This window comes from Planococcus citri, chromosome 1, assembly GCF_950023065.1.
Source record: "Planococcus citri chromosome 1, ihPlaCitr1.1, whole genome shotgun sequence".
Taxonomy (NCBI): domain Eukaryota; kingdom Metazoa; phylum Arthropoda; class Insecta; order Hemiptera; family Pseudococcidae; genus Planococcus; species Planococcus citri.
In genome coordinates this window covers 41,609,069-41,619,234 of record NC_088677.1, presented here as the reverse complement: position 1 = coordinate 41,619,234, position 10,166 = coordinate 41,609,069, and the positions used below count along the sequence as shown (strand labels likewise).

General features: G+C 33.2%; 3 protein-coding genes across 5 annotated transcripts in view; all 3 read right to left on the bottom strand.

The window, feature by feature from the left end:
* Positions 1 to 3: 3 nt before the first annotated feature.
* On the bottom strand, positions 4 to 1,266 carry LOC135831997 (mitochondrial import receptor subunit TOM20 homolog). 3 transcript variants are annotated; one of them, XM_065344925.1, is made up of 5 exons: positions 1,125 to 1,266; positions 876 to 1,016; positions 689 to 795; positions 254 to 427; positions 4 to 171 (listed from the first exon to the last, which is right to left on the bottom strand). In XM_065344925.1, the coding sequence occupies exons 2-5, from the start codon at positions 994 to 996 to the stop codon at positions 118 to 120; spliced, it is 456 nt and encodes a 151-aa protein (XP_065200997.1). In that variant the 5' UTR covers positions 997 to 1,016; positions 1,125 to 1,266; the 3' UTR covers positions 4 to 117. The 3 variants fall into 3 exon arrangements, with proteins under 3 accessions (XP_065200997.1, XP_065200998.1, XP_065200995.1); XM_065344926.1 differs by having other exon boundaries at positions 4 to 189; positions 876 to 1,264; XM_065344923.1 differs by having other exon boundaries at positions 876 to 1,263.
* A 356-nt stretch (positions 1,267 to 1,622) lies between these two features.
* Positions 1,623 to 6,035, bottom strand: LOC135831992 (ATP-dependent DNA helicase Q5-like). The gene is made up of 13 exons (XM_065344911.1): positions 5,776 to 6,035; positions 5,575 to 5,699; positions 5,337 to 5,501; positions 5,075 to 5,251; positions 4,827 to 5,006; positions 4,641 to 4,746; positions 4,452 to 4,563; positions 4,142 to 4,378; positions 3,849 to 4,064; positions 3,572 to 3,779; positions 3,241 to 3,429; positions 1,971 to 3,171; positions 1,623 to 1,882 (listed from the first exon to the last, which is right to left on the bottom strand). Exons 1-13 carry the CDS (start codon positions 5,879 to 5,881, stop codon positions 1,767 to 1,769), a joined length of 3,138 nt encoding a protein of 1,045 aa, XP_065200983.1. The 5' UTR covers positions 5,882 to 6,035; the 3' UTR covers positions 1,623 to 1,766.
* Positions 6,036 to 8,267: 2,232 nt separating this feature from the next.
* cnc (cap-n-collar) overlaps positions 8,268 to 10,166 on the bottom strand; it is a 91,205-nt gene continuing 89,306 nt past the window's right edge. Inside the window, exon 15 of the mRNA XM_065344908.1 lies at positions 8,268 to 10,162. Within this exon, the coding sequence (XP_065200980.1) occupies positions 9,986 to 10,162 (177 nt within the window). The 3' untranslated portion in view covers positions 8,268 to 9,985. The remainder of the gene's footprint in view (positions 10,163 to 10,166) is intronic.

Sequence of the window (10,166 nt, the reverse complement as noted above, 5' to 3'; positions counted from 1 at the left end):
CGATTATAAAACAATAATTTTTATTTCAATAAAAAAGTGTTTTCAACCTTAGGATAATATTAAGATAATATTTCTTTTTCCACTAAGAATAACTAAAATGCAGCTTGTGTCAAGTTGTTATTCAACGTCAACGTCTTCCACTTTCATCCCCATCTGATGATTAAGCAATTTCTAAATAAATTTTCAAATCTTTAATAGAGTGAATGATGAATGCAAGCAACAAACTAATACCGTAAGTATTTAAAATGCTCACTTGGCCTGAAGCTGGTAATCTTTCTAATAGTAAACCGAACACTGTAGGTGGAAGCGTTTGTTGCAAAACACTAAGTAACTGTTGAGGTTGTCCACACACACTGACCGCATTAGCAATGTGCTCTACACATTCGTCGATTTTTCCTTGGCCTAACAATTCTTCACCCAATTGAATCTGCGAAAACACATCAAAACAAGCATTAGATGATTGGAATTATCACTCATTTGAATCCATGCCTCAAGTATCGGTAGCGAAGAAACTGACAGTAAATTTTTCAGCCGTTCAAGAACGTTAGAATTTTATACATTATGCAATAATACATATATATAAATCACGAAACGCAATTATTTGACAAAAACGATACTTTATAAAATCTATGCGGCTTAATGTTATCAATTGCACGCTAATAATGGCATAGTAATGAAAATCACATACTTGTTGCAAGAAGAATGTTTGCACAGCTTCGTGATCCCTGAAGTCAGGAAATTGTGATTTACGCGCAGATTTAGCGGCCTTCTCAGCTTGCGATCTAGCTTTTCTTTCTGAAAAATCGAATAAGACGTATCACTGAGAACTCCATCATAGATGACAATGTTTCAAAAATTGTTACGTGAGAACTTACTTTCACGCAATTTCTTCTTGAAATCTGGGTCTGATCTCCTTTTTCTGTCAAAATAAATGCAGTACCCGATAGCAACACTGCCACACACCGCAGCTGCTATTCCCAATTTAGACCAAGTCATTTTATATATTTTAGTCAAATCTAAGATTAAAAACATTCGTTCAAACAAAAACAAAGGCGGTCATATCTTAAATTGATAGTAAATATTTTCTACTAGATATAACCCAAATGAGCTGAACAGAATATTACATTTAAAAATCCTAAGTACTTCAAAATCACAAAATTTAATTTTTCAAAAATTAATAAACGTGATTTTAACGTATCACGAACACTCAATGGTCAATGATAATCACTACACGCATGTTTCTTTCATCAAAATAAATTTTTCGTTCGAATTGATCAAAAATTTAACCATGACCTTGAATACAAACCATGCGATGCGAGCCCGGAGCCTGATGAGGAAGAGAAATACAAAAATATCAAGTCAGAGGCTCTATCTGTAGTTGAATTTTTATACTTGAAAAGTTCAAAAGTCGAGAAAAAACTGATGCAAACACAACAACATCTTTTTAGTACAGTTGAAGAATTTTCAATTTTGAGCCCAAAAATGGGTCATAGGTCATAGTATAGTTATTCCACATCAAATTTTAGCACTCAAGATGAAGACCGGTTGAAAATTTGAAATTACACTGTCAACACGGTCAAGTCAAGTCTCTTCAAAGTTCAAATCAAAAGAGCGATCAAAAATACTTTTAGTAAAAAAATTTAATAGCCATCAATAAAAAACCTCACAATCACAATTAACATGAACGTTTTAAACAAACTTAATGGTATAATAACTTTGCAAAAATAAAAATAAACTCCTAAAATAGAGTAAACAGAATTTGAATCTCATCTCAGAGCAGCAATACTTATTTTTTTCATCGCTTGGTTGGTTTCTTCTTCAGTCTCAAATCTAGTTTTCATCGCAAATAATTTTTCCATGTAAACTCTAACATTTTCATCCGCTAAAAATGAAAAATGAACACATTAACTATCGTGATAATATTTAAGACAGAATAAATTGTAAAAAAATACGTGAGCTCCAAGACTTACTCGCGAATTCAGGAGTTGAACAAATTTTATGGACAATATTTCTGCACACGGATTTGAATAGTTCTCTGGGTAATTTACCATTATCCATATAATTTTGCAAATATTTTTTAACCGAACCAGCGACTTCGTGCTTCATTGCAACTTTATCAGGATTCAACATTCCATTCGAGTCTAAACAATTTACTCGAGGAATATCATCAGCCAGAAATTCAGGTTTGTTACGTTTCGAGCAACTCTCATCACTGCGATGTCGACTCGAACTAGAAGATAAACTGAACAATGTGTGACGCAAATGCGATGATTCTGGTTTAATTCTTTTTGGTTCACTGACATCAGAATCGTTTTTAGTTTTGCTTGGCTCCAAGACAACTCTAATCCGTTTCTTCTGATCTTTTCCTCTGCTCATGTATTCGCTTAAGGCTGTTGTAAACTGAACGGCTTTTTGATGGCGAATCTCATCTGATGTATCAACGCAAGACCTAGATGAGCTTGCTAACGATGAAGAATCATCTTCATCAAATGTATTTTCTGGATTCTTCGTGCTATAATTAGTGGAGTAGGTGGCTGAATTTTTTGTCGGCGGGTTTTGATGCGACACCCTCTTCTTTTTCGTTTTAGTATCAGAGACATAATCATCACTGGAGCCACATCCCTCCTTTGTATAGGCGTTTGAATAGCTACTTTCCGATTTGGAACCAGACGAGGAATTTAAAAGAAATGCAGCCGGTCCGTATTTGAATGATGATTTATTATCATCAATGTCTATTTCCGTATTGAAAGTTGCATCGTTCATGTACTCGTCTCTGGTTAATTCGTTTTTCACCTCGATCTCAATATTGTTATTTTCGGATGATTCCACATTCGGAGGTTCTTCTTTCACTAGGTCGACGGTTTCAACTACATTTTCTTTCGGCGAAACTTCAATGGTGTTTTTGTTAAAATAAGACGTAAGAGTTTGCTGCTGCATTGTATCTTTTTTCATTCCGGTTCTCTGCACGTGCCGCTGATTTTGTTGTAGATATTCAAGTAGTTCTCTAGCCGTCTTTATTCCTTGAGAACTATTACTTGATGGATTCGATGGCGGGCGTGGTGTAACTGCTTCTCTAAGAGTTCCTTTAACACGACAAACTTGCTCGGGATAGTAATTTTTCAGCTCTTCGAATAATTTATGGTTAATAGTAGATGTTTTAATATCAGAACCCTGAAAACAAAAATTATTCAAATTTTCCTTTCACAAAAACGAAAAAATCAATAAAACTTCAGTAGTCACCATTTTTGCAATTTTCTTTTTGTACACGGGAATCGAAGTACAAGAACTGAATACTGAGTATTCGAGATCGATGGCAGCATTTTTCATATTCTGAAGCGTAAGGTTATAGTTAGGAGGGTCAATAGATGAACACGCGGTGAAATTCTTCTCAAGCAAACCTTGTAAATAAGGCACATAATCTTCTCTAGTCTGAAATATTCATTAAGCGTACTAATTAACTTTAATTTCAGTCACCTCTATTTGGATTCCTAATTTTTAGAAAATAACATCAATCAGAACTTTTGAAAAGTAGATTAAGAGGTAAGTCGAGTGATTAAAGGATTATAGTAACCTTTAACGAAAGCCCATCAATTTTGCGTCTAGTACTTTCGGCTGCCTTAACGATCGATGATTTTGCAAGTATTTCTTCTTCTATGAGGGCATTTTCACGCGGATTTGATTTTCTCATTAAAAATTGTCTATTAATTTCTTTTTCCAGCGCTTTGTCTTTCTTATGAGTGGTACTCGAATCACCGTCATCACTATGGTCATCATAGTCTCTAGAAATGAGATTAATTTAGAAATACCGGACAACTTTTGATACTACGTGCTCATTTAAAAATATTTACCGTGATTGTCCACGACGTCCTCCACCATACAAGTCATCAAACCCACTTTCGTAAGTTTCAGAGGATACTGCCGTTGTACGATACGGTTGAGAACTATTTTCGTTGAACAAATTCAATTGCGATCTGACAAACGTTTCATTACTACAAACATCACAACGATTTCTACAATCGGGGGTTTCATCACCGAAAAAATCTGCAATTGACGCATGGCGACACCTAAGAAATAATTTATGCAGTGGTTGAAACATAAACACCTCAAATATGAATTCCAATCTTAAACTGATTCTACTTACTTTACGCTTTCGCAGTACTGCACCATTTTTTCAAAATCAAGCAATGCTGATTTTGCTTTTTCTTGTTTCTCTTTTGGAACCCTGTTGACTTCTTGTTGCAACAAAAAACTCAAAGATTTCTTCGATTGCTTTGAATAATATAAACGACAGTAAGATTGTTTTCCATCTCTTCCAGCACGACCAGATTCTTGAGAGTACGCTGGTATGCTTGCGCATATACCCCAATGTACTACAAAACTATAACATAAATGACTCTCAAACTATTTCCAGCAATCGATTCATTTAAAATGAAAATAAAATAGTTACTCACCGAACAGATCCCTTATCGACTCCCATACCAAAGCTTATGGTCGCAACGATAACTTTAACATGACCATCCATCCATGCTTCTTGAACTGTGTGACGTTCTCTATCTTTCAATCCTAGAAAAATAAACAAATTGGAGGTCTTGTTTCCAAACTACAGATATTTTATCAAAATAACTTTTCACTTCACAAACCAGCGTGATAACATAAAGCCGTAATTCCTTTTTTATTCAATATATCTGCCAAGTACTCAGTTTGTTCTCTAGTTCGACAATACACAATCCCACAGCCTCTTTGATTCTGAAAATAGAATCGTTGATTTAAAATGTCATCGAAATGAACTACGCTACAATTTATGCATCTTTTCTGTATGATCTCACCAATGGAATACTTTCTGCGTCGTCTCCTATACATTCTAAAATGAATTGCTTCAAATGGTCTAATGAATTCTGAATATTATCTTCAAAAATTACATCGTAGTGGATATTCTCCCGAAAAGAAGACGTTTTGAAGGTTAATGGTTCCTTCAATTTTAACTGCTTGATTATATCAGCCATCACCTGTTCAGAAAAACCAAGATTAGTTAATACTTCAACTCGGGATACACAATAATTTCGAATTTACGTACATTTTTATTAGCAGTAGCCGTCAAAGCTATCCACGGAACACGAGAATATTCTTGACGAAAATTACCCAATTTGAGGTAATCGGGTCTGAAATCGTGACCCCATTCGCTAACGCAATGAGCTTCATCTACGACGATATAGGAAAGTTTATTGTTGTAATTTAAATCAGCAATTATAGCCTGAAGAAATGGTGGCATTTATTAGAATAATTGAAATGAATTACATATACAAAAATGTATCTCAACGTTTCAGCAAAATGGTTACTTTGAAATAGGAAGTGGCCGCTTGCTCCGGAGTAACATACAGTAATCTTGTTTTAGTTCTCACGCTTTTGAGATCGTAAGTAACCCGAAAACGATCGCTAGATGTCATCTTACTGTTTATTGTTTCCGCAGGAATGCGCAATTTCTGAAGATGGTCTATCTGATCCTTTTGAAACATGGTTCAAAAAAAATTCTAATGATCAATGATAAACAACTCAAAAATAATTCGTTATCCTCACTTTTATCAGCGCCAACAGAGGTGAAAATACAATGGCAACTTTGTTGCTTTGCACAGCTGCAGGAAGCTGAAAACACAGCGATTTTCCAGAGCCAGTTGGCATCGAGATGAATATATCGTTCTCCCCTAAGAAGAAGAAAAAACAAACACTCGATGCTATTTTCAGGATAAAGTAATATGAAACCCAAAAGAAAATACTTACCTCTACAAACAGCGTGGACTGCATTCCGTTGCAAATCGTTTTTGAAGCCTTCAAATTTGAAATGCTTTCGAAGAGCACCCAAAATCGCTCCTTCGGTGCAAGACATCGCAAGCTTAAAACCCGGGCAAATCAAATCATAAATCAGTATAAAGCATTTAGGTAAATTAATTAATTAATTAAATGAAAACGAAAACAAATTTTGAAAAACATTTAAAACAAAAAATTCAGGTAAAATTTCGTGATAAGGAAATATGCTCGATTCGGCGATTCGGCTACTCGACCAATCGACAAGTCGTGAAGTCGATACGATTGGCGAATCAGCCTGCGCGAAATCGAAAATCACTTCGTTCAATGGTTCAAAACGTCAAATCTTATCAGGTAGTCATGCAGTTGGCTGAAAAAAAACGCGGTAATTTTAAACAAGTGGGATGATGAGTGTTGGCTGCGGCTGCGGCTGCAGCTGCGGTATTGCGTGAAGTGAAGCGAAAATGAAATTGAAATATATAATACCTATAATTATTATTTATTTTATTTTATTCAATCAACTCGTGCTTTTTTCACTCATTTTCATTATACCACAGACCACAGAACGAAGCGGAAGCAGTGAACACTGGATTATACATTTATTCGAAAAGAAAAGAAGCGTGCTTGCTGAAAAATAAGCTTTCCGTTTCCAACTTTTTCGAGGGTTTTTACTTTTTAAAGTCACACTTTGAAAAAAAATAACTCCTTCATCATCGTCATTTCGTCACTATTCATAGTTTGTCACTTCACTTGTCACTTCAAAAAAAGAAAGATACTTATCTCCGGGGCTGGGCTTGACTGAATGCTCTGATACAATGGGGTCAGGTGGGTAACCCGATTTAACTCAGGTGTGTTCGATGTATTAGTACAAATATTCATTTATTTGTCAAAGTCATACGGGCCAAAAATCATTTTAAAAAAAGTCATAGCATAGGCCGCATAGGGGTGTTGAGAAATAGGTACCTGCTTCATAATTTGAACTTGAAAATTAATCCATATTTTTATCAAAAACAAAAACTCAAAGCAACAAAAAATGCTCTTCAAAGATTTAGGAAAACTAGAGAAATTTAAAAATATAAATTCACTATGATTCACTTGAAGAGCATCTTTCGAGATTTTTTCAATACCTATCACGTTACGGAAATAACTAATAAGCTTTATTCGGTCATTTCATTTTCAACCTCTTTGCTGAAGATCTTGACATCGTTTTGAAAATCGGTGACCTTGGATTTCGGAGAAACTTGAGTAAGTAAGTATTCAACTTTTATTTTGAAAACACACAATATGAGTATAAACAATCGTATACCTACTCGTATGTGGATACAATAAAATCACTTGCAATTGGACAGTCAACTCGCTTCTAATAATCGTTTGGATCAAAAAAATGTTTTCCAGAACTCAACAAATGCAAAATCATTATTGTTTATTTTTATCAGTGCCTATAAAAATAAAAATAAATCGTTTTGACTTTTGAGACATTCACAAGCCTGTTTCGGATGTTTCTCGGTTCATTCGCGCACCCTGCAATCTTATTTTATGCTGTACTTGTAGTAAGTACATATTAAAATCAATATGTATGTAGTTATATTATTCAGGACTTTCTGATTTTAAAAATACTTATTATACCTACATACAAGTATAACCGTTGACGTATTCCATGTGGACATTTAATAGGCGCGCTTCTCTCATTTTCTCACAATCATTCTGCATCCGATTGCTGTGGACATTTGATATTAAAATACGTAAACCGGTAAACGTAGGCCCTATGAGGTAAAAAAATCTACCGAATAATAATCGAAGAACTGAATAGATGGAGCCGCTAATATTTTGGTAGCAGTGTAAACAAATTATCAAAAAAATTACCATTTCCATTTTATCGTTTCAAATTTTTGAGGTTGGTGCTTGGTGCGTTTTCTTCAAACGACTGAGATAAGAATACCGAAATAAAAACAATTAAAAAATCTATAATTCGCCGTTGAACGTGTTTATATTTTGAATTTTTATTTTTTGATTTCTCGTGAAATTTCATTCCATTTTGTGGGTGTCTGAAGAGTTGTAGTAAGAAATTTTGATTCTAGATGTACCATACAGTACTTAAGCGGGTTGTGCGCCAGGAATGAAAAATTTTGATCAGTGGTCGTTTTAGAACTAACAAGAAAAAATGGGCGTGTTTGTTCTTCTTTCCCTTCACCTATGTATATTATAATGCAGGATTTGTTTTTTTGAATGTTAGATTGTAATTGTCAATTCCCGATAACCCACGTCTATAGACAGGGCCCATTGTCACTGATGTTTTGAAAAATACTTGATTATCTCAACTACTCTCAAATCTGAGGTTTCTATTCATTGCATATGGTACCAACCATACAATTTCCTGACAAAAAAATGCCTCCATTTCTCGAAGAGGGAGGGAGGTGCGAGCGAATCCCTTTCAAGTAGGTAGCATTTTTGAATCAAACAAACAAAGATTTATGCGAAAAAACTTATTTTATTTACAATATTGACAATTCATGTTAAACAATGTACAATAAAAGAAAGTATAAATTACATCAGGTTAGAAGAAAAACATATCAACCGTTAATAATAAACATGGTACGAAAAATACTGTTTTCCCAGTACTTACTGCAAAAATTTATTAGAGAAAAATGGATAAAAAAAGACAGAAAGAGAAAAAGATATAGAAAAAACGAATAAATAAGAATATAATTATTCAGCGCAATCGTTATGGAAAAGTCACCTGGTCATATAATTAAATCAAATAAAACAATGTTGTTATTAAAAATAAATTATTCATATTTTCTCAAAACCATTAGCCGCAAAAATAAACATATAGTTCGTGTAACTCTATATTTCAAAATAGCAAACATAATAAGATCACTTAATTTACGCATCAAAAAAATTTACATAAAGAAAAACGAAAAAATCTGTAACTTAGAGAGGTAAATTCATTTACCTTCACACAAATCCAATCATATTCATTTACATGAATTAATCCCACATACTTAATTCGAACTTTTTTTTTGTTGTAAAATTGTGTTTAGGAACTAAATAATTATTATATACAAAAATTACACAAAAAAGGAACTACTCAATTACAAAGATGGATTTTTACAAAAAAAAAGTGGAAAAATAATTTTAATCAATTCTTTGTATTTGAGATTTTGAGTCATTAGAAAAACTTCAATACTTCATTCGATACAGGTACCAATCATAACAATAACATGAAAGTAACGATATCCGTCGCAATTATTTGAATAAGTTACTTCCTTCACGTTATTTGTCATGTTTAAAAATAAAAAAAATGAAAAAAAAAAAGGTCTTCTAATTTGTAAACAAAAAAAAAACTACCACCAATTTCTCTTTTTCAAAATAATAATACAGCTTCAATACACTCGGTTGAATTTCAAAAATATGAGGAAAATATCATTCTTTTTATGAGAAAAAAATTAATATCAGAATAGAAAAAACTGTAGGAAAATTTCGTACAAAATGTATTCAAACGCGAATGAAAAAAAAACTGCATATTGTCCTCTTTAGTGTAATTTGAAAACCATACACACAAGGAGAAAAATAAAAAATAAGAGATCATCGAATGAGCACGACAGCTTACAGCTATAATACATTTTTCAACTTGAACATGAAATACTCCCATCCAGTGTTTAATTCCCGGCAAATAATTTTTTTTTTTCTAATCGAGACTTTTCGATTAATGTTGAGTCAATATTCCCACCAAAAGATAGAATATTGGCATACTTATTCCGACTCACAAAATTCGGCTAGATCGACGTATGTATTTCAACACTGGATTAAAAAAAACACAATTTTCAAGTTTTGAACGCACACAGATACGATTAAAATATTAAAATAATCGTAAAACAAGTCATATAAAGTACATTTATAAGACTCGATTAATTAATTAGGAAATTTAATCCTAATTGAGAAAATATCATCCCTTGAACCCTCATCATATTTTAATCATTTTTACCTTTTGGCTCGAAAACAAAAATAATAATAAATATAAAGCTTATACTTTACATTTTACACGCAAATCCTTTCCAATTTAACGAATAACAACACAAAAGAAAACAAAATAGTAACAAAAGCGATTAAGTAAAAAAAAAAAAAAAACACGAATAATTTAACTTGTGCAAACCTTAGAATAACATTTTACAACTCACTGTAATAATCACGGTTTACGTTGATCTTTACTTCTCGATCTTGAATGATGAGCAGAAGATATATCGTGTTCTAAGGGAAAATCAGATGAGTTATTTTTCGGAACTAGAATAACAGAGCCGTCGGCTGCCTGTTGCAGACTGAAGTGACCATGAGAAAAAGGATTGCCATCTGGATCTCTTAAAGACTGA